Below are 26,964 nucleotides of genomic sequence, written 5' to 3' on the forward strand. Positions count from 1 at the left end.
TCAGAGTGCACATCTTAAAAAAAACCCAACACAATCAAGCATGTGATAAAAATATCAACTCTTTATAATACAGTATTGCTTTATAAACAGATGGAAAAGCTAAAAGCTTTACTGGTCTTTGGTGTGCCTGGTGAGGGGAAAACTCATGATTTGTAAATCAAAATCCACATTTGTTCTTTGCTTGGAAAAAAAGAACCCAAAACAACTCATGGTGTGGTAAGAGGCAAAGGGCTCTGTGGGTACAGGCAGGGAGCACAGCTTGGCCTCACAGGGAATTCCAGACCCTGGTGCATCCCTCTGACCCGCACACGGACCCAGGGAAAGCCCTGGAAAGCTGAGGGGGACACAGCAGGGCTGGGGACTGTGCTGAGAGCAGGTCAGAGCAACAGCCCAGGGCTCCTGGAGGGTCAGGGGACACAAGAATTGATCAAATCTGCTCTAATCCAGGAGCCGAGGGGAAATACTGGCGGATAAAATGTAAAAGACACCCAGATTTGGGAGAGAAAGGCCCCCCAAGGCGAGGAGCAAAGCCCTGTGCTCAGTGAATACATTCCTGGAGCTTCCAGCCAGGCACAGCTGGGCCAGCTCCGAGCAGGGACTGACAGTTGTGCAAAGGTCTCCACCACTCCCTGCTCGTGGGTCACAACACTAATGAAGTTCTCTTCGTTAACAGAATCCTCCCCAGACCCTCACCAAAATCCCATTTTGGTCAAGTTAGGGTAGTTAAGGCATTTTGACAAGTAATTACAAGGTGATTCAAAGTAGATCCCTAACATTATGCCAATTGAGGAATAGCAGATAAATTACTGAAGAGCTCCCAAATTAATCACTTATTATAAATGAAATGCCTGTTACAAGCATGATGCATTGAAATATAGTAAAATGACATGTACATGGTACATGTTAAATGACCTTAAATAAAAGCTTGACATAGTTACGCAAATATACAGTACAAGTCCACAAAAATTCTTTAAACAAGTTGAGGTAACCTCCAACTTAAACAGTTTTAATACAATAAACCAGGTAGTAAAAATCTCCTCTTGAGAGCAGGAAAGATTCCTTACTGACCAAGTTTAACTGCACTCACCTAAACAGCAACATTACCCGACTTTTTATATATAAAAACATGGCTTTAATTTATTTCTACATACTTCTCTACCAGCAAAAAAGTTAATGAAAAACTGACCAAAAATATATATATCTTTACAGCTCTCAGCTTTCGTATGAGCCTTGGGAAAGGAAAAGGAAAAGTTGCTGGAAAAGGGGGGGACAAACGTGAGCTACTGTCATTGAAAAGGAAATGTCATATTGCAAAGTGGCTGTTAGATAACTGTAAACATCATTAAGGTTCATTGAAACCCCTACACTTTAGTGACTGAAATGTAAGTTTTGCTGATTATTCATTAAGTTTCCATTTTCGTACTCGCTGCCGCAGCAGAAGCAAAGAGGTGCCTGTTGAGTGAGAAAGGATCAGCTGGACTGACACTGGTGCAGCATATTCTGTCCTACAAGCGAGAATGGCAATTATTAACACAAATGATGCTCCATCACCAGCAGAGGGACCACCCACAGTGAGGCCGTTGGGAGGGGAGGACCAGCCGTTCTTTGTGCAACCTCCCAGCGGAGCATTTCCCACCAGGAGAAGGGTCCAAATGCTCCAAGGCCTCACCTGTGGCCAGCTCAGCTGTTTGAGACTGAGCCAGAAGTTTTGTTTTAAAAAACATAATAATTATCCACAGCCAAAACATCCAGAACCAGGCCCATTATGGACGAATGATCTGCAGAACTCTTTAAGATCACAGTTAAGCACCTGAAATCACAAAACACATTTGCATCCATATAACTTGAACTAGGTTTGTTTGAAATCTCGTACTAGAAAAGGCTCCTAAGGCTGACACCATGGATGGCAAGAGCAGAAAGTTTACAGCAGTTATAAATCTCCTGAAAACTGGAGCTCGGGAACACGAAACCTTGGCTACCACTGGAACAAGACTATGCTTTATGGAACTGGGTCTGTAACACGCCCTCCAACAACAGCAACGCTCCTGGGGAGGAGGGAGTGAGTGCCTCGTGCTGAGGGTACCTACTGAGCTACTTGGAAAGGTGACCAACCAATTCTACTCCTTGGGAAGTCCCATCTCCGGGGCGGGAGCGCCGTGGACAGATCCTCCCGCTGGCACGGACAATGACTAAGCTCTGAAAGGTGCTCCAGGCCTTGAGCTTCCTCCTTTCTTGCTGGCAGAGCAAGCCCAGTGTCCTGTGAGTGGCTGTGCCCAGGGCTGGGGCGGCGCCGGGCTCGGGCCGGTCCTGCCAGCAGCAAAAACCGCGAGGGCTCCGCGGCAGCGGCTCCTCAGTCCGTGTACTCGGCCACGATGGACAGCAGGACGGTGATGTCGTCTGGTTTGCCCCCTGCAGGGAAGGAAACACACTTATCTCATCAGTCTCATCTTCTCACCCTCTGGGACATTGGAATCCTCAAAGGCTGTTTAGGGCAGACACAGCTCTGCTGCCTCCACCTTCTCTCCAAACCAACACAGAACTGAGCACAGGCACAAAGCACCCGACATGAAGTCAGAGCTCCTCAGGAAGCTCCTCAGGAAGTTCCACTGGAAATCAAACACCTCTTTAGCATCTTCTCCAGCACTGTATTGCTTCATGTCTTTATAAAAGCTACTGAACACTTTTAGTAGCTGTTTTTCAATCCTCAACAGCCAGAGGAACACACTCGAATTCTGGAGAAAGGGCTCAGAAAGAGGTATTTGGTTATTGGGAAGTCACACCAGAGAATCCAGAGATCTGCAGTTTCCTTTCTGAGTGACTCAGCTTGGAGCACCACAGAGCCTGAGTGCCACAGGTTGTCTCTGCCTTGGGAAAGGGGCAGGTAATCCTGCCCTACTGACACAGAGATGAGAACATCTGTAGTAGCAGAACTGTATTAAATAATCAAACTAAATCAAAGAAAGGTGTTTGCTCAGGCTCTGAGCTCTGCCAGGTGTCAGTATCCTTTTAGAGCCCAGAAGCAGAACTGATGGAGAGATCAGGATGGGGATGCCAATGGTACAAAGGTCACAAATTTCAGCCAAAAAACCAAACCCCAAAACTGCCCAAGACTGGGCAGAACCTTGGCTGAAACACAGCAGGAGAAGACCTTAAAAAAGAAATTAAACAGAATCCACCCTCCCACACACCTGAACCCAGGGAACAGGTTTCCCCAGGAGCCTGGAGAACTCTTCCCAGGCAGGATTCCCACGGCAGGAACGTGCACATCAGATGGAAACCAAACCCCTCAGTGAGCTCTCCAGCTGCTTCCCAATCCCACCCGAGCTGCTGCTCTCCTGCCAAAACCACATTTCCTAACGCTCTGCTTTCCCCCTGGACCACCCCAACTGCCCCTTGCCAAGGTTCGCAGGGCTGGCAGGCAGGGCAGGGGGGCAGCAGACCCTCTCACCTCTGACGTTCAGGCCGTTGTCACAGGCGAACTGCGCGAAGGGCGACATGTAGGTGGGGTCATAGGCCAGCTCGTGCGCCTGCTCGGCGATGCTGCGCGCGGTCTGCTGGATGCTCTCGTAGTTGGAGTTCTGCATTCCACAGGGAAAAGGATGCTCCTTACAGGGAGGCCTCCCCCAGGAGCTGCTCTGTGCTGGGGGTCAGTCCTGGGGTCCCTCCCTCGCTGCCAGGGTGTCACTGTCCCTTCCCAGCCTCAGGGAGGGAGCTGTGGATCTCCACAGGGCAGGGCCAGGCCTCAGCTCCCCACCAGCAGCTGCAACACTTGGGTTTGGAGGATTTACAGCATTGAGAAACTCAGAAGACTAAAGCTCCAAACAGATCATGGAATCACAGAATCAGCTGGTTGGAAGAGACCTCTGGAATCATCAATCCAACCCTTGATCCAACCCTACTGTGATCACCAGCCCATGGCACGGAGTGCCATGGGCTGGTGATCACAGTGGGGTTGGATCAAGTCGTGGTGGATTCTCACTCAGTTCCACTGCCCTGTCTGTCTGTAACCTCTTTGAAGTGCCCTGTCATTCCCAGGCCCTCCCCGCAGGTTTGGGCATTAGGAGGCGTTTATGTGATTAACTCTTGGCTGAACCCCGCGGGGATCTCCAGTGCCTTTCCCAAACACGCCAAAAGGTGGAGCTGGGCCTTTTCCCACAGGGAATTCCAGCCCCAGGACAGCCCTTCCCTGCCCACAGGTGGGGAGGAGGCTGCAGTGACTGCTGTAGCTGCAGGATAAGAAGGAGGCAGATTCCTTTAAAACCACACTGCAATTCTGTGTCACCCTTATTTGCATTTCACAGCTAAGGAGTTTCCCCGGGGAGGTTATACATATTGATATCTCCTCAAGTACACTTTCCTTTCTGTAAGTAAATAGCCCCAAGCTAAATGTTCTCACCCAAATTAAAATACTTGAAGGTATCTTGACTATTTAAAAACATTTGTGGTCACTAACCTGGGAAAGATGCCAGGAAGTTTGTTTGGGTTTTTTTTACAGAACATTAAATGTTTTCAAGCATGTGCAACCCACAATTCAGACAGCACATACTCCATCAGAATTCCTGGTTTATAACCCTTAGGAAAAGCTGGAAATTATTTGAAATGCAAGCTCACCCCTCAAATAACCTGAGAGAAGATGCTCTGTTTTCATGTGTGTCACCCACACACTGCAGGAGCAGCATGTGAGGAGCTGGCCAAGGGCAGTGCCTGGGCTGAACATGTCCCCTCCCTCCCCAGTGTGACACTGAACCAGCTGCCCTTCGGGACATTTGTCCCCACCTGCTGCTTGTGGGCTCAGCCTGGAAGCAGCTCCAAGAGACAGACAGAGCTTTGGGGTCCCCCCACTGCTCACATGAAAAGCCTCCAAAGGATTCAGCACTTTGAGGCAGGGTTTTTATATAAACACAAAGGTGCATGAAGAGCAGAGGCCCCCGGGGTTCAGCAGCACAGGAGGTGTGAGGGATTGAGCAGTGTCAGCCTCACCTTGAGCTTCTTCAGCTCCTGCAGGATCATGTAGTCAGGCATGTTGTCGAAGAGCCCGTCCGTCGCCGTCAGGATGATGTCCCCGAGCTGCACGTCGAAGGACGTGCTGTCGGCAGCCTCGGGGCTGGCAGGGGACACAGGGGACACAGAGAGGGGACAGGGAGGTTAAGGGACTCCTCGCACCTCCAGGGAATGCCCAGCAGCACAGCCACAGCCCCTGCACTTGTGCAGCCCAGGGATCTGTGCTGAGGGGCCGCTGGGTGTGCAGCTCTGCAGGGCTGGCCCGGGAGCTCCAACACTGCCCAGGTGAAATCCCAGCCCTTCCACCAAGTTACAGCTCCCAGAGGAACAATCCCACAAACTGCTCTGCTGCATGAGGGTGTCTCCATGGAAACCACCAAGCAGAATGGCAGCTCAGGGCTCCCTCCTGCTCACATGAACATGTGACAGCAGCACTTGAGGGGACAACCCAGAATGGCCGAACACTGCAGGATTTTGAATCGCTTTCTAATTCAATAGTGAGAAACATGTCTGGAATTCACCACCAGGAGACCACAGCCAGCTGGAATCCTTGTGTCTAAGACATTACACAGCACTCCCCTTGGCCATGAATATTGCAGCAAAATCTGCTTCTCAGAGGCAACATAACAACAAACCTTTCATTTCCAAAGACTCTTCAGGGCTCCTTAAATAAAAGAGGGAAACTGCTGCCACAACTCCAAGGAGCTGCTTTGGTCCACTGATCTGCAGCCTCAGGAAGGCTGATGGTGGGGAGGTTGCCTGCCTGTGCCCATATTTAGCCAAATTCACCACTGAACTGGGACAACAAATAAAAAAGGCCTGGAGAAGCGTTTCCACGAGGCCCCTGAGTGCTAATTAACGTCAGGAACAGCACAGGAACCAGCCAGAAGGCTGTAATCATGATTCAGAGCTCAAGAGTGGGAGCACATTGATCTTGTGCTTTCCTTATTATGGGATGACTCAGATTCCTTGGCTTCCCTGACTTCCCCTGGACATGACCAATTATCCTTCTGCTTTTTGGGCTTATTGTCTTCCTATGGATGACACAGAGATTTTTACAGCTCTGGAGTTTCAAATGTTCATTTAATTTTAGTCTGACAAAGAGGTTGGATTATTGAGGGGTTCTAATGCCAGAGTTCTACCCTGGCTTCTTCTTGGCAGTTGTATGATGAGAAGTAAAACCACATGCAAGAACAGTCAGGAGTTTCAACAACTTCAACACTTCCAAAACCAGCTATTTGGCATTAAAATCATAACCTTTACTGCAGCCCTGATCCTTTATAGATGATTTAGGTTGGAAAAGACCTTTAGGACCACTGAGTCCAAACCTTGCTGCACTCCCTGCATGGCAAGGCCCCTCCCTGCAGATCCTGTTCCAGCCTCCCTGTGTTCACAGGAGGGGTATCACTTTAATGAGTCAATAACCATTTTTGAGACCTGTATCTGTTTGGACTCCATGATCTCGGAGGTCTTTTCCAACCTGATTGATTCTGTTTTAACACAATTTGAAAGCTGATTTTTTAAACATTTATTTCATATTACTGATGAGTCTCTGCAAAGTGAGGATGGATCAGCCTGACATTCTTAGGGGAAGACACAGGAACGAGCCAGGCTTTGAAAGAACTCGTTCCTGTGAACAGATTGTGCTTTCCTCATCCTCTCCTTCCCAGCCTGGTGTTCTGCCAGGCAGTTTTTTTGCTCGTTTTGGTCAAATACAATATGCTGAGGGAAACAGCTACTTGGAAACACAACGTAAGTCACATGTCCCTCTGTTCTTCAAGCACTTGCTACCTCAGTGCCAAGATATCTAAATTAGTTACTCCAAACAGGCTCAAGGGAGCACAGACAGGGGTTGGAACCAAAGCTGCTGGTCAGACCAGCCACTCAGCCAGGGTGACCAGCAGAGACACCAGCCCTGGCCGGTGACACCTTCCCAAGAATCAGACCAGTGGGAACAGGCCACCAGGAGTTATTAATCATAGTAAACATCAGCCCATTGCATCTTAGAATCACAGAATCAGTTGGGTTGGAAGAGACCTCTGAGATCATCAAGTCCAACCCTTGATCCAACCCTACTGTGATTCCCAGATCATGGCTCTGAGTGCCACATCCACTCTCAAGTGAAGTCACACTGTGCAACAGGCACAGAGTCAAGCACAAGGTGATAAATGTCCCCATTACCTGGAGAGAGGGAGTGTCAGGTGATCGGGGCCGAGCTTAAATCCCACATGACACCAAAAAGCCGTGGCTTTCCGGGAGCTGCTCCCGACACAGATTAACAACTTCAACAACTTCAGCTCCCTCTGCCCACCTTACCTGTCGCTCAGGACGACTCCCTCCGCCTCTGGCGGCGCTATGGAGAGCTGGAAGGGCGTGTTGAAGTAGTGTTGCTGCTCGTCGGAGCGATGCACCACCTCCCCGCCGCGCACCACCAGGAAGCCCGAGTCGCCCAGGTTGGCCGTGTGCAGGCGGTGGCTGCTCCGGTCCAGCACCACGATGCAGGCGGTGCTGCTCCCTGCGGGCACAGCGCTGCGGTCAGCCCAGACCCACTGCTGAGCCCTGCCCGGGGCACCCACAGTGCTGCGGTCAGGCCAAACACCCTGCTGTGCCCTGCCCGGGGAACCCACAGCGCCTTCAGCCCCAAACACACTGCTGTGCCCTCCCCCGGGATACCCACAGCGCCTTCAGCCCCAAACACCCTGCTGTGCCCTGCCTGGGGCACCCACAGCGCCTTCAGCCCCAAACACACTGCTGTGCCCTCCCCTGGGCACCCACAGCGCTGCAGTCAGCCCAGACCCACTGCTGTGCCCTCCCCTGGGCACCCCCAGTGCCATCAGCCCCAAACCCAGCACTGTGCCCTCCCCTGGGCACCCACAGTGCCACCAAACATCCACCAGCCCCAAACACACGGCTGAGCCCTCCCCCGGGGCACCCACAGTGCCATAGAACACTTACCAGCCATACACACACACCGCTGAGCCCTCCCCCGGGGCACCCACAGTGCCATCAAACACTTACCAGCCCCACAGACACCGCTGTGCCCTCACTCAGGGCACCCACAGTGCCATCAGCTCCACACACACCGCTGTGCCCTCCCCTGGGCACCCACAGTGCCATCAGCTCCACACACACTGCTGTGCCCTTCCCTGGGCACCCACAGTGCCATCAGCCCCACAGACACCGCTGTGCCCTCCCCTGGGCACCCACAGTGCCATCAGCCCCACAGACACCGCTGTGCCCTCCCCTGGGCACCCACAGTGCCATCAGCCCCACACACACTGCTGTGCCCTTCCCTGGGCACCCACAGTGCCATCAGCCACACACACACCGCTGTGCCCTTCCCTGGGCACCCACAGTGCCATCAGCCCCACACACACTGCTGTGCCCTTCCCTGGGCACCCACAGTGCCACCAAACACCCATCAGAGCACAGTGATCAAGAGAAATGCACACGCTCAAGGATGACTGAAAATGAATGTAAAATAAAGGCAGCAGTGCCAGAAATCCTTACAACACCAAGAGTGGGGTTTGGGTAGGACTTATTTTCCTGCTCTGAGTTTGGTAAACACGTTATGCTGACAACTCCCTGTTTTGTTTGGCTTTATTTACAGTTTGCCACCCCAACATATGTCAGCACATTCTGCTATAGGACTGGATTTACAGAACTCACATAAAATACTGAAATTCCGAAATCATGGACATAATAGAATTCCAGCAGCATCCATGCAATGCCAGGTGCTCTCCACACAGTTCCACTCAACTGTAAATAAATCACACCAAGTAAAGAACTGTTTTGCAATTAAGTGTTGGGTCCTATTGCATTTCTCTGCTCAGGACATGAAAATGCTTTTCTTCCCACGTGGCTGTGCAGAACCTGCTTCAGGTTTAACAAAGAACAATCCCCTCACACCTTCAGGAGAGCCACCTCCAAAGTTTAAAGAAAACATGTTTCAGAGACAATTTCAGATTAAAGTAACAACAGAAACATGTCAAGTGTGCTCAGAACTATCCCAGCCATGACTAGGGGCACTGAGGAATTCTTGGGTCATTCACTGGGAAAGAGCCACCAACTGTGCTTGGTTGGAAGCCACAGAAAATAAGTTATTTTTGCATTATAGTATTGCAAAGAAACCCACCCACAAAGTCCTGCAGAGCAAACAGCACTTGCTGCATTCCTGCAGACAGGACAGGACAGGACACCCACCAGGAGACCTTTCCCTCCTCAAGAGGAGCTCCAGCAATTCTTCCTGACTTCTGCCCCATGTCAGACACCTCCATCTCCCACCCTCTGTTCCTCCAGCAGGATTTGGCAGGCACAGCTCCGTGTTGGACAGAGCACAGGCCTGCAGTGAGCTGAGCTCAGGACCAGTCTCGCTGGTGCACAGGCCCAGCTGGCTCCAGGCACTGCCTGTTCCAGACATTTCCCTTTCCCACACAGAGAGCCCCCTGCAATGCACTTGCCCTGAGTGGGTTCTCTGGTGAACACACAGGCCCTTCACAACCCTCACTGAGTGGTAAATCAAAGCAGTCCCTCAGGAAAAACTCTTGATTTTAGATGTGACAGTGTCCAAGGCTGTTCTGCAGCACAAGAGTGTTGAAGTAATTGGCAGTTTCCTCCCATTTCAGTTTTATTTTATAATACTTGCTGGATTCAATTCTGATGAACCAAGGAAGTATCCAGGCTTAGAGGACAACAACAAGGAAAAGTTATTGCCTAACGAATCCTCCCTAATGAAGTCCTCTCCCTTAGTTTTATTTTAAATAAACTCTCAATGCTCACTGCTGTGGCAATCCCAGGGATTTATTCCTCCTTCCAAAAACGCTGTTCCCTGCTGGAGGAGAAACACTGGGGATCATTAGTTTCACACTGCAGCTCCCTGAGCAGAGTGTAAGCAGAGGCCACGTGTGGAATGCAGCCCTTGTGACTCAGCACAGGCTGCAAAGGTCAGGCCAGCGGGGCTGCCTCGGCCCCACAGCCCTGGGGAGGCTCTCCCAGCCTGCAGATCCCCCACAGCTGCCCCTGCTCTGCACAGCTCAGCCCCACCAACCACCCCAAATCCCCCCACAGCCCTGGGGAGGCTCTGCCAGCCTGCAGATCACCCACAGCTGCCCCTGCTCTGCCCAGCTCAGCCCCACCAACCACCCCAAATCCCCCCACAGCCCTGGGGAGGCTCTGCCAGCCTGGGGATCCTTCACAGCTGCCCCTGCTCTGCCCAGCTCAGCCCCACCAACCACCCCAAATCCCCCCACAGCCCTGGGGAGGCTCTGCCAGCCTGCAGATCACCCACAGCTGCCCCTGCTCTGCACAGCTCAGCCCCACCAACCACCCCAAATCTCCCCACAGCCCTGGGGAGGCTCTGCCAGCCTGGGGATCCCTCACAGCTGCCCCTGCTCTGCCCAGCTCAGCCCCACCAATCACCCCAAATCCCCCCACAGCCCTGGGGAGGCTCTGCCAGCCTGCAGATCACCCACAGCTGCCCCTGCTCTGCCCAGCTCAGCACCACCAACCACGCCAAACCTAATGGCATTGCTGGGCACTGCTATTTTGGTGACACTTAAGGTCAGTGCTGAGGTTCCAACCTATTCTTTGGGTGTATAATGCAAGAACATCTGCTGCCAGCTCAGCAGTTAAATATAGCTGCCCCTGCACTGCTCTGGCACAGGAGCTTAAGGTCAGGTGAGCCTGCACATATCACACAGGGCAGCACTGTCTTGGTGCACAGCAGGGCCCGTGTCCTTTAGCAGTGTCCCCTTTGCAAGGTTGCCAGCTCAGGCCAAATGTCACCTCTCCCTGTGCTCCTGTTCCCCAGGCAGCTCAGTGCCCTGTCTCACATCAAGGCTGACACAGAGTATGTGAGGCATCTACTTCAGCTGCCCTTCAGAAAGAGCTGTAATGAATCCCCCACAAAGATTTATAAAAATAATACTCCCAGAGATCAGATGATATAAACTACTGAAGTCAAATAACTGGGCTTTGAGTTCACTGGACATAAAAGGCAAGGGGAGCAGCGAGGCCAGGAATGAGCAGAACTGCATCCAGTTATCCTCAGGAAATATTTTTCCTTGCGGAGCTTAAGCAAAAAGCCACAACCATGAGGAGTTTTCAGCAGAAAACAGTTATTTATCCCTACAGAACACAGGGTGAGCTGCAGATCCTGCTATGCAAGCTCTGCCGAGCTGCCCCTTCACACAGAGAGGCTGCTGGCCTTTGATTTGAGGTACACACACACACACAGACACTCCCTGCATCACTGACTGAATGCAAACAGCCTGCAAACAAACAAGGGAAACAAGCACACCCCCAACAACTCCAGTTCTGGGCTTGCAGTGAGTTCACTGTGAGTTTGCAGCAGGAGCTGCCAGCAGCCCCAGCAGCCCCCCCCGGTCCATGTGTGGGTCCCACCCAGGCAGGGGAAGGGGCAGAGTTGGTGCCTTACCCAGCAGGGGCACTTTGTTCTGCAGCAGCTCACAGTAGCCTGCAGTGAGGATGCCCACGGGGTTGCTGGGCACGAACCGTCCCTCCTTCACCAGGCGCTCGCACGTTCGCATCAGAGTCCCCGAGAACTGCGAGGGGTCCACGCCGTAGTCCCTCCAGCCCCCCACGCCATCTGCCACCCCTGCAAGGGAACACAAAGGAGAGTTACACCAACACAAGTGGCTGCCCAAGCAAGGGAGTTCAATATTTACAGCACTTGGGATATTTGGTAACTAAAACTATTTAGGACACGGCACCTGCCTGAGCAACATTTCTGATTATGTATTTATTTGTAGGGTAACTTGTGGTATCTTCTGGCATCAGCTCCCAGGCCAACCTGAAATGTAATCCAAATTGCTGAAAAAAAGGCAAAGTCTAATGCTGAGGATGAGGAGGCTGACTCCACTAGAGAACAAACAGGGAGTCTGGGGGGAAGATGGAATTCAATCCCTTTAACTTTTGATTAGCCCATTAAAAAGGAAGAATTAAATGTGATGGTTGTTAATTTAAGATTTTAACTAGTACAGAAATGACAAAGAAACTCTTCCCCACTATCCAGCAGCCCAGTTTTTTCTCAGTGCTCATATGAAGGACAATGATTTCTATTTGGGAATCCCAATTTCTGTGCATTCCAAAATCCATGGAACCAGCAGGATGGTGGGACCTCCCCCTTCCAAGGAGTGCTTGTTGCTCACAGCTGCAGCCAAGCAGGAGAATGACAACTGACTCTGATCCACTCAATTTGCATTTAGCTATTCCCAACAACCTGGATGTTAGAAAATTATTAGAGCAGTTCTGCCAAAGCTTCGGAAGCTGCTGAGCAGAGGAAAACAGTGAAGGTGCTCATGGAAAGGGAGTGTTCAGAGGGAAGTGACCAGCAGGCACCATATTCTGCTGGTCATTTGGCTAAAGAACTTGGCACTTCCTCCAAATGATGCAAGTAAAACACTGCTGAAAGCATCATGTGAGACCAAAACGTTACTATGTGGAAATTTTCCAAAAAATCTTTGATCCTCAGCAGGGACAAACCATTTCAAGTCCAGGTTTCCATTAACACAATAAAGCTAAAATGTGTCCATGATAAAAGCACAAAGGGGCAGTTTCAGAGCTCAGCCTGTGCTGAAGGACAGTCTCCTCAGAAAAAAATGCCATGAAAATGGGCATGAGAAGCTAAAACTCAGTTTGCTCAGATGCCCTTCAGATGGGACAGCCTGAAACTGAGATGGAAGGGCTGGAGCTGACCTTGGGGTGAACTATAATCTGCCAGGATTCTCAACAGCCCATACCATTAATCAGATTTCTCCCTAAAATAGTGCACAACCTTTGAGGCACCTGCTTTGCCCCTTTTCTTTCTCAGAAGAATGTCACAGGGGTGCAGGTCCCTGCACTCATTCCCTCCTTGGGGCCCTGGGAGCAGCTCTGCAGGACCTCTTGGAAACGCCTTTCCTGGATTCCTTGGGAACACACTAATCCTCTCCCTGTAGGTCTCAGCCTCAGGACAGCACTGGCTTGACCCTTTGCTCCTGCAGCCACAGACAGGGCTGGAGCAGGAGATCACACAGGAGAAGTTCTGGAGCTGAACTTGGCACAGACCTGAGCTCCAGGTTGGGTGATGGTGCTCTAGGTGAAGTCACCAAACAGAGGTTGTTTTAAATTCCCTTTAGGAGGGACACGATCCAGATGTCCCTCTGCTCTGCTCCCCTCCCAGCAGGGCAATGCAATGAGAACACGCTGTTGGACAAGTGCTGCCCAAAGCTCTGGCTCCCGAGGCAGTTCCAAAGAAAGCTCGGCAGGAGGTACGGAGTTCCCTCAGGCAATCCATAAACATTTGATGGCATTAGCCTGGGGACACTCTGGAACACACACACACACACACACACACACACACACACAGACACACACACACTGACACGCACACACTGCAGCTCCAGCCTGGAGCCCAGACAGCCTCACAGCAACCCTGGGGAGGGAGGGAGCAAAACCTGCTCCAGCCCTCACAGCCTGACTGCTTCCTGATCCCTGCTCCATCCCTGCCTCCCAGTCCCTGCTCCAGCCCTGCCTCCCAGTCCCTGCTCCAGCCCTGCCTCCCAGTCCCTGCCTCCCAGTCCCTGCTCCAGCCCTGCCTCCCAGTCCCTGCCTCCCAGTCCCTGCCTCCCAGTCCCTGCACAGCACCCAGAGGCACCACCATGTTCAGGAGCAGCCCCTGGAAGTTGCTGTCACTGGACACCTCACCACATCTCATCATGTCACCAACTCCTGTGGCACCAATCCCTGTTCTTTCCCCAAACAGAAAATGTGGGGTTCTTTACAAAGGTTTGGCCTTTTTTTCCCTACCTTTATCCTTTTTTTGAACTGTAACTCCTAAAGATAAGAGGTCAGTTCCTTTGGTTAAGTTCAATGACCTTGTTGGCCCCCCAAGCATCAAACCAGAGCAGGGAAATTCTCCTGCTCCAGGACCCAGCCAGGAGTTGCTGCTGCCACCAGGGACCCCTAAAAACATCCTCCTTTCTTGCTTTTTGCCTGAAAAGAAGGTTTTTACACCCCCAAAACCTTCAGCCACCTTGCCCTGACTTCAGCATTGGTTTAAAACAAACCCAGCATCTTTACATCCAACATTCTCTAGAAACTAAACAGTTCCACAGGAAAGGAATAAGTGAGTTTGAAAGACACTGAAATAGAAATAGAGGAAATGTAAAGGAGAATAAAGAAAACTTTGTGGTATTTGATACACAGCAACCAAGGAGCAATGAGATATTTCAAACTCCAGAAGTAGCAAGGACTGAAAACTCAACTTTTGATATAATACCAGATTTCCCTTCTGCCACCAAAGGGAAACTCAAAGGCACTGCTATTGGCAGGATCATTACCAAGCTCTACTGATATTTTGTTTTCATGCAAGACAGAAAAAAACAGGTAAACAGTCAAAGTGAAAAGGATTATTCAGATTTTTCTTTTCTTACATTTGAACCATAAACCATTGTTTTCAGTAATAACCACGTTACAAACCAGGAATCACAGGACATTTAACACAAACTGCATGGCTGGGAATGGCTAAAATTGAACTGGATACAGTCCTTGGGTTTTTTTTCATTCAAGCCATTCAGCAAATGAGAAAATTTGATAGAAAGAACATTCCTGTGTCTGTTCCCTGCCCAAGCCCGTGCAGGAGTTACACAAACCCCACGTGACACAGCCCGGTGCCTGCAGCCAGATGAAACACCACTGTAAATAAAGCAATTGAGAATTTCACAATAAATTACATCCAAAGAATAAACACTTCTCAAGGATTTCACTGCAGAATGGAGACCTTTTAGAGGGTTAACACCCCACTGCATTGCCTGGAAAACACACAAATAACCCTGCCAGAGAAAATACTTGCTGCGTGTGTCAGTCCCAACTGCTCAGAGATTCCAGGGATCTGGAATCTCCTCAGAGAAACATGAAGGTCCAAGACAAAGCCCCTGAGCCAGGGAAGGTCCTGCCAGTGGAACTTGGTAAAGCTGATCTCAAAATGCCCAAAGGACCTGGGATAGGACACTGTCTGAAATGCCAATGGAAGTTGATTTTGCTGCCACACACACAAGTTTCTCTCTGCAGGGCCCAGGACAGCCAGTGCTGAAAGCAGCAATATCTGCTTGGCACACACCCCCCTGAGGGATCCAGGTGTTCTGCCCTGCTCAGAAACACAAACTAAATATAAATACAAACTAAACAGGCTGAAGGTTCATACCAAACCTACAATGCTGATCAAACCCTGTTTAATGTAAATAGTGTTATGAGGGGAAGTTCTGCCTTGCTGGCAAACTGACCTGCCCATGGTGGGAGTCAGAATCATAGAATGGGTTGGGTTGGAAAAGACCTCTGAGATCATCAAGTCCAACCCTTGGTCCAACTCCAGTCCCTTTACCAGATCATGGCACTCAGTGCCATGGCCAAGCTCAGTTTAAAAACCTCCAGGGATGGGGAATTCACCCCCTCTCTGGGCAGCCCATTCCAATGCCTGAGCAAAGAATTTTTTTTCTGCTCTCCAACTTCCCCTGGCAGAGCTTGAGCCCATCGTGCCCCCTTGTCCTATTGCTGAGTGCCTGGGAGAAGAGACCAACCCCCACCTGGCCAGAACTTCCCTTCAGGTAGTCCAAAAGTACCACCCTGTTCCCAAAATCTCTTGGTTGATGGACACTTTCAACCAGAGCCTCAGCCAGAAATGAAACTCCCCCAGGAGCCCCAGGTGTGTCAGCAGGAACCACAATTAACCTGCTAAGACACACCACACATCCTACTAAACTTTCCATTTCGTGAGATCCTTCCCTGAAATAGCAATGAATCACTGACAAAAGAACATCAAAAGGATGTACCTATGACTGAATGAGTTTTGCATCAAAAATAGGAGGCTAAAATGGTAAAAAAGGTGCAATCCCCTGCACCACACAGGTCTGAAATACAGCAGGCAATATTTGTCAGCACATCAGCACTGAGACAGACTGATAAGATTTCCTGTTTTATCAGTGGGGAGATAAATCACACACCTAGACAGGTTGTCCATCCAGAGCAAGCCCAAAGCTCCAGGCCAGCAGTGACCCTGCCTGGGAGAGCCAAAGGGTGGCTGAGAAAGAAAGAACCCAGTTAGTACAAAGCCCTAAAGGCAGGTGGTGTGACTGCTAACAAGCTGCAGAGGGAAAGGTTACTTATTCACCCTGTTCCAGTAAACCTTGAACTGCCCTTGCAGGACACAGAAAGGTTCTGAGAGAAACTGGTGGTGAGTGACAACAAGGGACAAACAGCAAGAGGCAAAGAGAGAGAAGATGTTCAAGAACCAACTGGAGGAGAAGGAGGAAACTGAAAACATTAAATTGTGCATCTACTCCTGGGAAAAAGCAAGTTCTTCATATCTGTTCCCCCCCTGATACCACCCACCTGTTCCTGACATAGGTTCTTACCACGTGGATTTCCTCCCTGTTCTATTTCAGCCTGAGGAAGGGCTCAGTGGATTTTGGGAGCTCCAGGAGAACACTGAACTATTTTTTTTAAAAAAACCCAGTTACAACTCTTTAATCTCTCAAGGTGAGAGCAGTGTGACTGCAGTGGGACTGATGAGCAGGGGGGGCAGGCAGTGAGCTCCCTGCCAGGCTGAACAATCTCGAGCTCCCAGCACTCAGTGTGGAGGAACCAGAGCAAACAGCAGGAGATTCTGCAACGTTTCCTGCGACACAGGTATGACTAATCCTCCCCTCCTGCACTGGGCTCTGCTTAGTTCCCCCTGATTTCTCACAAAACCTGCTTCTCCTTCAAGCCAAGAGCTACAGAAGAATGGAAAATTGTCTGCCACCAATGAGCACCAGCAGCATTTACAGTTAAAGCAACGGGTCAGCTGGAAATCCTGACCAGAAATGTTGTGTCCAACGTCCCTGCAGAGACTGTGGGAAAAAGAACAAGGAGCAGCCTGAAGTTCCACTCTCTGAGGTCACACTCAGGGCCACTCAAGAGCAGCTCTGGTGACACGTGGATGATACTCAAGAATGTCAGCCAGTGTGGCTGGCCATGGGATGTTTCTCAGCGTGGAGCTTCCCCACAAATGACAGCACTTATGTTCCAAAGTTAAACAGAAAATCCCACGTGTTCTGTTACAAACTAAGACCCAAATGTTTGCAAGCCACTGCTCTGTCCCTGCAAGGTGCCCTGAGCTCTCCCAGAGCAGGAGGTGAAAGGCCACTCTGAGTGGGGCAGACAATTTGCCTCCTTTGGCGTGATAAGTTGTGATAAGGCAGCAATCTCTTTAATAGGTATGATACCAAATAAACCACTTAACAGAGTCCTCTCTGACCTTCAGGCATCCAAGGAACAATCCCTTCCTCCCCTACAGCTGCCAGAGCAACCCTGACATTTCATCTCCAAATCCTTTTACAGTTGTAGTTTACTTTTCCTGATGACAGTGAGACTGACAATAATCCAGGGGCTTTGCCACCCTGGGTTTCCTCTCCTGTGCAGGCAGCTGCCAGACTGAATCTTCAAATAAAATCACTTCCTTTCAGTTTGAAGTAGCTGCCCTGCAGCACCAATCATCTTCCCCCACAGAAAAATTCAAAATCAAGACTTGCAGCAGATAGAACAGTTGTCCAGTTTTAACTCTGCAGTGGGCAAAGAGCTCCTTGGTGCCAGACAGCTTTCTGCACCTCCTGGGGGACAGAAATAGTTTGCAGGAGTAGTGAAGTGTCAGTGGCTGCACCCGGAGTGTCCCCAGCACAGACATCACGGGATGCTGCAACGTTTCAATAATGACTCACACAACAGCTTGGAAAATCCATAAAAAACTACCAAAGACACTGGGAGCCCAAGGCAGGAATCAGCAAGGAAAGGCAGACCCCAACAAGAAGGAAAAAAAACCAATCACCAGAGCAAGACATCTCAAAATATCTAAAAGAGGTTTAGTGTTTACTCCTGGAAAAGAAGTGGAATGGTTATAAAACTGTTTATTTTACAATTTGGGGTTGCCCCACATGTACTGAAAATTCCATTGCATGGTAATGAAGAAAACCAGAGCTGTCAGCTCCTGAAGTTTGGGGTTTCAGCTTGTTAAAAAACCAGTATTTCTCTCTCAAAGGTTCCAAAGGCTTCAGACATGAAGGAGTTCAGAACATCCCCCACTTCTCCGTGAGATCCCTGAATATTCTGAGGATCTGAACACCCAACACTGACAGTGAATGCACAGAGAGGTACATCATGGCCAAGCAGCAGCAGAAAGGAAACACTGCCTGGATCACGAAGCTCTAGAGATCAACATCAGGAGTGAGGCCATTCCCTTTACTCGGGGTGATCCTCGAGGAAACACTCTGGCTCTGAGCTTCTTGTTCCTCCCTGTGCTCAGAAAGGGAAGAAAACACCTAAATTTGACAGGTGTGTCCCAGACAAAAGTGAAAAGGAGAGACAAAACCCCCAAGGATTGAAGCCCATCAGTAACAGGCCTTACCAAGCATTAACAGCTCTGGAGGGACTGGAAATAACCTGCATCTTTCGGCTTTGTGCTGTGGAAGGACAAAGCTCAGACCACAAGACACTGTTAAAGGTTCAGCCATCAGACTCCACAGCACAATTACAACAAAAGGAGCGTTTAGCATTTTGATTCTGCTATAAACACACTGCCAAGTCAACTCTGGTTTGGCCTAAGCAAACGAATCCCCAAGCACTCTGCCAAAGCTCTGGGAGTAGCTCCCTCCCTGCTCCACCACACCCAGATCCATCATCCCAGCCCTCCTGCACTGCTGCTGGAAAACAGGCACAGAGGAATTTAAAATTAATTATCTGGCCTGGCTTTGTCACTGGTGAGTGCCAACTCCAAGTGACACACTGGAAATTCACTGTTCTTTAAAAGCACTTACTGTGTCAAGTGTTCACTTGGGCTCAAACCACGTGAGCCTCTTTGTGAAATGCCAAAAAATTCAGTTTGGAACCCAACAGTTCAGCTCAGCCAGCTTTGTTGAGGTGCAGAGTTAGGCAGGTGTGGACTCAGGACAACATTTATGAAGGTCTTTAGAAAAATCACTAAGGAACCTCAGATTTGTGATGAGAGGAAGAGAATTGAGGGCAGGAAAACGCTGGTGGTGCTGAAACTGCAGCACAGCAAAAAGAGCTGGTGGAGAAAGGGGGAGTGAAGAGCTGAGACAGCAGCAGAAATATGAGAAAACTACTGCTTGTAATCTTAGGAACTACAGATGAAGAAAAAGCATCAAAGCCCATGTGAGCATTACTGGTTTTGCAGAACATACACAGATCTGGGTTTTTTAGGATGTGCATAAAAAAGCAATAAAGATCTAACATGAAAATTGCCTTACAGGGAAAAAAAAACCCAAACCAAAACCAAATCAGCAGCTTTTTTTTTTCTTCTTGGTACTTCAGACATCCTGATCTGCTGCCCCCTTTGCTGCTTGATCCTCAAGTGGAGCTACAATTTTGTTTGTTTTCAAGTTGCCATGAAAATTAATGCAAAGACCAACTCAGAAATGCAACTCTGTGCTGATTCCAGCAGGAAGACAAGACAAGCTGTGGGCCCACATACAGCAATCACCAAATATGGCCAAAACGCCCTAAAACATCATCAAAAGGGCTAAATCTGCCCCTTCCCCACACCCAGAGTCCACCTTGAAGTAAAGGACACTCTGCCTTTCTCTCAGGGGCAAACTGCAATCCCTCAGTTATTTATCAGTGCTGGCCCAACATGAACTTTAAAGGAGTCACATGTTAAAGGAAGGGTGTCCAGCAGCTCATTCTGACCGAAAAAAGCTCCCCTGGAACAGGCACAGCAGAAGATGCAGAGTCTGAAAGGCAGGGAGCAGTTGTGCACGTGTCCTTGGAAGCTGTGGCATCCCCTGGAAGGAACAATTTCCTCGGGAATAACCAGCAATGCTGTTTCCTAGCACCAAGTTGCAGCTCCTGCAGAAAATGTCTCGGCTCTGCTAAATGGCAACCGAGTTAGGATGGCACGAATCACCAGGCACTTCCACATCATGAGACAGCACCGTGTAATCCCGGTTTTAAATCAATGAATATTAAAAAAAATTAAAAAACAGGGGAAAGGGCGGGGAAGCTTTTTTAAGTGTCAAAGTTTGGGTGCAAATTTGCTTCTGGCAGTTGCAGCACGAGGAAGGGTCAGTCACACTCAGGCCAAATTCAACCTTGAGCACACGGGAGAAAGGCCAAGCACTGTCAAAAGGCACTGCCCGTGCACCGGAGATTCCACTGGTTATCTGTAATTATTCACCGCTTCTAAAATCCGACCCCTCGAAGATTCATTTCGCCCCTGGCTCCAAAGCAGAGAGCGCAATCAGGCCAGAACAAACACCGAAAGTGAAGTTTGACATTTGATTCCAGGCTCAATGTCACTTTGCCGTGCACTTGACAAGGACACGGCACCCGCTGCAATCAGGAAGTGCCTGTCCCAGCGCTCTGTGCTGGGGAATTGCAGGGAATATACGCGGGGTTTAAAGGCACACGGAAAGCGAAACGCACCGGGGGCTGTTTGGGAGCCGCCGGGCCTCGCACGGGGCAGCGCCCGGGCCGGGCCCGGGGCACACACAGCCCGAGATGCAGCAAAGAGCCTTCCTGGAAGCGACAAAGCGACTCACGCTGCCATCGCCACGCAGCAGCAGCTCCTTTGTTCGCAGCGCGGGCTGAGCCGCTGCCATGTGCGGGGCAGGGAGGGAGCGAAGGAGGGAGGGAAGGGAGGGACGGAGGGAGGCAGAGCCCCCCGAGCCCCCGGCGCGGCCACTCACCCAGCACATCGGCGGAGCGGTGCCTGGCCACGAAGCAGGCGTCATCGCCGTAGCACATGCCCTTCTTGAGGATGCCCTTGCGGAAATCCTTGCCGAAGCCGCAGCTGGCCGTGACGAGGCTGTAGTCGCGGGAGTCCGTCTGCGAGAGGCCGCCGAGCACGGCCCGCGCCACGAGCCGGCCGTAGGACAGCACCGAGAACATGGCGTGGGGCGCCCAGCAGCCGAGCGCCAGGAACGCGGGGAGCCACCGGCGCAGCCGCCTCCTGCCCGCCGAGCGCCCGCCGCAGGGCGCCAGCCCGAGTCACCCGGCCCGGCCCGGCCCGGCCCGGCCCGCGCTGCCCCTCACGCTGCCCCTCACGCCCCGGCCGGGCAGCGCCCCCGCCTGCCGCGCCGCCGCCTCTCGCTGTGCCCCGCGGAGGGGGCTGCGCTGCTCCCCGTGGGCTCGGTGCGGTGCGTGCCCGGTGTGTGCCCGGCGTGTGCCGGCCCGTCCCCGGTCACGGTCAGAGCCGCCCCCGCGCCCCGCCGGCCGCCGCCGCCATCTTGGCCGCGCGTGCTGAGCTGAGCTCAGGGCCCGGCAATGGGCGGGGCGCGCCGGGTCGGCCCCGCCCCCCTGCGGCGCGTGCGCGGCGGGACCAACACCGCTCATTGGCTGAGCGCGCCTCATTTGCATATTGCGGGACAATAAAGAGCGGGCGGAGCCGCCGGGGCCTCATGGTGACCCCTCAATGGACACCCCTCAGATGGACACCCCTCACGGTGACCCCTCACATGGACACCCCTCAGATGGACACCCCTCACGGTGACCCCTCACATGGACACCCCTCAGATGGACACCCCTCACGGTGACCCCTCACATGGACACCCCTCAATGGACACCCCTCACGGTGACCCCTCATGGAGACCCCTTAGAGACACTCTTCACGGTGACCTTGCCACAGACATCCCTCACGGTAACCCCTCACATGGACACCACTCACACGGACACCCCTCATGGTAACCCCCTCACAGAGACCCCTTACAGACACTCCTCACAGTTACCTCCCCACAGACATCCCTCATGGTGACCCCTTAACATGGACACCCCTCATGGTGACCCCTCGCGGTGACCCCTCACAGACACTCCTCAGGGTGACCCCCTCATGAACATCCCCTCACAGTGACCCCTCATCACGGTGACCCCTCACAGACATCCCCTCACAGTGACGCCTCTCATGGAAACCCCTTCACAGAGACCCCCTCACAGTGACTCCCTCACAGAGATCCCTCACAGTGACCCCTCACAAACACCCTCATAGCGATCTCCTCATGGTGACCTTCTCATAGTGACCCCCTCAGAGACATCCCCTCACAGTGACCCCTCACGGTGACCCCCTCATGGACACCCCCTCACTGACACCCCCTCACAGTGACCCCTCACGGTGACCCCCTCATGGACACCCCCTCACTGACACCCCCTCACAGTGACCCCCTCATGGACATCCCCTCACGGTGACCCCCTCATAGACACCCCCTCACGGACATCCCCTCACGGTGACCCCCTCACGGTGACCCCCTCACAGTGACCCCCTCACAGTGACCCCCTCACGGACATCCCCTCACGGTGACCCCCTCACAGTGACCCCCTCACGGACATCCCCTCATGGTGACCCCCTCATGGTGACCCCCTCGCAGTGACACCCCCTCACGGACATCCCCTCACAGTGCTCCCCTCATGGACACCCTCTCACGGACATCCCCTCATGGTGACCCCTCACAGTGACCCCTCACGGACATCCCCTCACAGTGGCCCCTTCACAGTGACCCCCTCACGGTGACCCCCTCACAGTGACCCCCTCACAGTGCCCCCTCCTCACGGTGCCCCCACGGGGCCTGGCCCTTTCCCCGCAGTTATCCCAATTAACTCTCTCGGCCTGTCCCTAACCCAGATTCCCCTCCACGCCCTTGGCATGCCCTGCATAACTGGAGGGGCTCGGCGGTTCCGGGACGGGCTGTGGGAGTCACACCCTGCAAAAATGCACCTTGGAAAGGGTGAGTCGCCCTGGTGGTTTGGGAACTGAGCCTGCTGAGAGGGAGCAGGCAGGAGAGGCTGCTGTGGAAATCCACGGCAGTGCTGGGAGTTAATCCCATGAAATTCCATATCAACCCCTCACGAGCCATCAAACCCACTAAAACTGTGTGAGTTGTAGTGAGAGGGACACAAAGCCTTAACACCAACAGCTTCCAGGCCTCAGTGCTGTACAGACCCGCTGGGTTCAAAAGCACCCAATTCTTCATTTTCCACTGCTCAGTGTTCCGTGCTGCTCCTGGGTGTGCAAAACAGCCCCTTGTCGCTTTGGAAGGTCCCAGCAGGCAGCCTGGAAATTCATTTAATCCCTCTGTGGACACACACATCAAGAGGCTGCTGCCACTTGTATAACTTAAATAACAAGCAGGAGAGGCAGGTGTGACACCTGCACCCCGAGCTGCTGCAGTGGAAGGAAGAGCCAAGCTCCATGGGCCCGGCCCTGGGAATGCTGCTGGAGCACCATCATTATCACACGGGAGGCATTTCACTCCCTGTGTACCTTGACAGAGACAACATCCCTCTCCTCACACTGCTAAAGGCTTAAACAAGGCATGAAAGTTTTCCAGCTGGAGCTGAAATTGTATCCAAAGTTTTTAAAAATTTATCCTCCTGATAGAAGAGGGAAAAGGGAGTGGAGTGAGCAGGAGGAGCAGCCCAGTGTGGTTGGTGGATTAGGGAACACAGCGCAACGTGCCAACATGGTGGAGATAAGGGGGTGCTGCTGCCAAGGCCTGCCAGGGTGTGAGAGCAGACAAACAAGGTACTTCTCCTCAGTGCCTCGCCCTCCGTGACTTTATCAGGAAAGGGAAGCACATTCTTTCAGAGTCTCCCCCACAGAATCATTCTTTCCCCTCCCTCAGTCTCGTTCTTCCTCCTCCTTGTGCAGGTCCCTCTAGGACAAGTCCAGCCTGGCCTAAGCCCTTGTTGTGCATCTCAGGTCAGTGCCAGGTGATCTGTCCCACAGCACCTGCACAAGCTGCTCCCACACACTCCCAGCTAAGCCCAAGCTCTCCGTGCCCCATCCAGTGTGTTCCCCAGGGCTGGATGGGATGTTCCCTCTGTGGTGCTTTGCCCATCAGCTGAGACCCTCAGTGTGAGCTCAGGGCTGACAAACACACTTGGCAGAGCAGGACTCCATGTTTCAGTGAGGGCTCCCAAGCCAAGGCACACCATGAGCTGTTCACACTCCTCCATCCTTGGAAATCCTTGGAACAGGCTCCACAGGTGGAGTCATCATTCCTTGAAATGTTCAGAAAACAAGTAGATGTGGCTCTCTGTGATATGGTTTAGTGGGCATGAAGGTGCTCACTCGAAGGTTGGACTTGATCTTAGAGGTCTTTTGCAACCCTAATGATTTCATGATTCTACCCCAGGTCAGCCACCCAAGTCTGTCCAGACAGCCAAAACACCTCATAACTGACATGATAATTAGTAACCTTTGCTGAACTCTTTCACAAAGAGTGAAACCTTTGCTGAACTCTTTCACACTCCTGCACAAGGACGAGGACACTGCACCCAGATGAGAAACTGCTGCTGGTTTTCATTAGACAATCACCAGGCTCCTGTGAGGCAAACCCCAAGTATTTTCAATAAAACAGTTCAGAACTGGCTTTCCCCACTGCTCAGGGTCAGTCAGGGTAGTTCTCCCTGTGAATCCCTCCCAGCCCATGCCCTGCTGCCTCACTCAGTGTTATTCCTGTACCCTCAGAGTCCATATCCTGCCAAGTGATATTTGTTTAAAATTCCCCACTGCACAAATTTGGCACAAAATCTGGGGCAAAGGGCATCCCCCTGGTTACTGCAGCTGGGTGGAATCTTCCCACCTCAAAGTCCAAGATCTATTTACATCAGCCCATTTAAGCTGCAGAAACAAAATGAACTCTTCCTGCTGGGTTTGCTCACACCAATAAATGCACCAGGGGGTGCAAAGTAGAACATAATCAACTGTTGGAGGCAGGAGCAGGTTTTCAGCTGCTTTTAAGACTGATTCACTTGTAGCTGACGTCAGTCCTCCCTCCCAAGTATCTCAGTCCTGAGATTGGAGCGTGATAAATGTTGCCTGTAATGCCTCCTGCCCCACAGACAGCCCGGGCTTCTCACTATTTATTTAATTTAAGGGCTAACGTTGTGCCAGACCAGAATGCAGTTTATTTCAGCCTGGTTTGACTTTGTGTGGACTCTAATTCTGAATGTCTGTCCACTTGAGCTTGTAGAGTGATGTGTCATAGAGCAAACCCAACCTTGGCCGTGGAGAGATGAAGTTCAACCCAGCACAGGGGCCTTAAACACCAAACTGGTGTGAGGAGGACAGAACCAGAGTGCCCACATGGGAAACTCCTGAGGAGATGCAGAGCCAGAAGATCAGCAATTAGAACCCCAGAGTGGTTTGGGTTGGTGGGGACCCCAAAGCCCATCCAGTGCCACCCCTGCCATGGGCAGTGACACCTCCCACCAGCCCAGGTTGCTCCAAGCCCTGTCCAACCTAGCCTTGGACATTCCCAGGGATGGGGCAGCCACAGTTTTTCTGCCCACCCTGTGCCAGGGCCTGCCCACCCTCCCAGCCAACATTCCTTCCCCATATCCTATCCAACCCTGCCCTCTGGCAGTGGGAAGCCATTCCCTGTGTCCTGTCCCTCCATGGCTTGTCCCCAGTCCCTCTCCAGCTCTCCTGGAGCCCCTTTAGGCACTGGAAGGGCTCAAAGGCTCCCAAAGCTGTCTAAAATCCTGGAGAGATGATTTATTTTCTGCATCAGTTTCTCTTCAATTCCTTTGGAACCTCACCCAAGTCACCCAACTGCCCCATAAAATACAAAATACTGTAGTTTAATAGTGACTGACTTTTGGTCACTGCTAAGATTGATGTGAATGGCATTAAGGTGAAAAGACTTATTTATATCAAGTCATGCACTTCCAAAACCATTTCCTTTTAGGATTTTCTCCTCATTTTGAAACCTTACAGTAACAGGGATTACACCTCTGCCTAGAGAAGCTCTTTTTTTATACTAACTCTGCATTTTTTATCACTAAAAACTCCCTAACAAGTCTGAACATCTCATCCATCATAATTTATAAAGGCTGTGGTTAATAAGCTGATTCTATTCATAATTAGTTTAAATGTCTAAAAATAAAATGAAAGCATTTAATCAAATGACACATGTCCATGGGCAGGACAGGTATTTGTGCAGTGTTCTGAAAACTCCAGTGCCCTCTGTTCTGAGTAACAACAATCATTTTAGCTGTGTAAAAGTAATTAAATTATTTAAATCTCAAATAATTTAAAAGGAAAGGGTGTGGTGAAAGTTATAAGGTTAAACCCCAAATTTAACTGAATTATTACAATAAGCTTGGATGAGAGAAACTTAAATATAAGTAGTGATTTTGCTTAGTCTTTGCATTTTATCAGACACCTCTGTTAGTTTGATTTGTGTTTATTATCAGTTACTTCCCCTGGTTTTACTTGATGGGACTCAATCCTGCCACGTTTGCACTGCAAATGCCACACTGTGATGCTTAAATGCACATCCAAATCTTGCTGCTTTTAATTACTATTAAAATAGCAACACAGTAAATCCCTTAGCATGTTTTTTAATAGACAGCAACCTACCTGAATTTGCATCTTACAAGACCTCCCACACCAGGATCCTCTTTAATTATTAATTACCCCATGTTGAGAGGAGAAATGCAAATCTCTGTGATGGAGAACAAGCTTCATTTATTGATGTCCTGACCTTGCCCTGCACACTTGGAGCTGCTCTTTGGAACCTGTTTGAGAAGCCCAACACAAAGGTGAGTTTTGTGGTGAGGGGGGTGTTTCGAATGGTTTTTCTTAGATGTGGTTTTTGTCTTCCCCTCTGCATGACAAGGTGGGCTTTGTGTATTTGCTGTAAGTTCCTTTCTGCAGGGACTTCACTCACTGCACTCTGCTTGTGAGGACAGATTTCTTCATGACTTTATTGAACAAGGGGAAGCTGAAGTGACACAGCAGCTTGTTTGACCAATTCTCCTTTTACAGCAAATACTGGAGGTGGGTTTTTAGGTGAACTGTTTCTCTGAGTGAAGCCCTAACACTTCTGAGAAAACAAAAAAGAGGTCATGAGCAGAACAGATTAATTCCATCCCACTTTGCTATTGAACAGTTGCCCAGTTCTATTTCAATGGTAG

General features: G+C 50.9%; 1 protein-coding gene across 1 annotated transcript; it reads right to left on the minus strand.

Moving 5' to 3' along the window:
* Positions 1-41: 41 nt before the first annotated feature.
* Positions 42-21,312, minus strand: PPTC7 (protein phosphatase targeting COQ7). The gene is made up of 6 exons (XM_071572168.1): positions 20,739-21,312; positions 11,438-11,617; positions 7,318-7,516; positions 4,981-5,104; positions 3,449-3,578; positions 42-2,409 (listed from the first exon to the last, which is right to left on the minus strand). Exons 1-6 carry the CDS (start codon positions 20,938-20,940, stop codon positions 2,351-2,353), a joined length of 894 nt encoding a protein of 297 aa, XP_071428269.1. The 5' UTR covers positions 20,941-21,312; the 3' UTR covers positions 42-2,350.
* Positions 21,313-26,964: the final 5,652 nt, after the last annotated feature.

Source organism: Pithys albifrons, chromosome 17 (assembly GCF_047495875.1).
Source record: "Pithys albifrons albifrons isolate INPA30051 chromosome 17, PitAlb_v1, whole genome shotgun sequence".
In the NCBI taxonomy this organism is placed as follows: domain Eukaryota; kingdom Metazoa; phylum Chordata; class Aves; order Passeriformes; family Thamnophilidae; genus Pithys; species Pithys albifrons.

Excerpts from the sequence above, each read along its gene's own strand:
- PPTC7 (XM_071572168.1), bottom strand. The coding sequence starts at position 20,940 with ATGTTCTCGGTGCTGTCCTACGGCCGGCTCGTGGCGCGGGCCGTGCTC. Across the intron at positions 11,618-20,738 it reads CCGCTCCGCCGATGTGCTGG|GGGTGGCAGATGGCGTGGGG; the intron begins GTGAGTGGCCGC and ends GTTCCCTTGCAG. Across the intron at positions 7,517-11,437 it reads GAACAAAGTGCCCCTGCTGG|GGAGCAGCACCGCCTGCATC; the intron begins GTAAGGCACCAA and ends CTGTGCCCGCAG.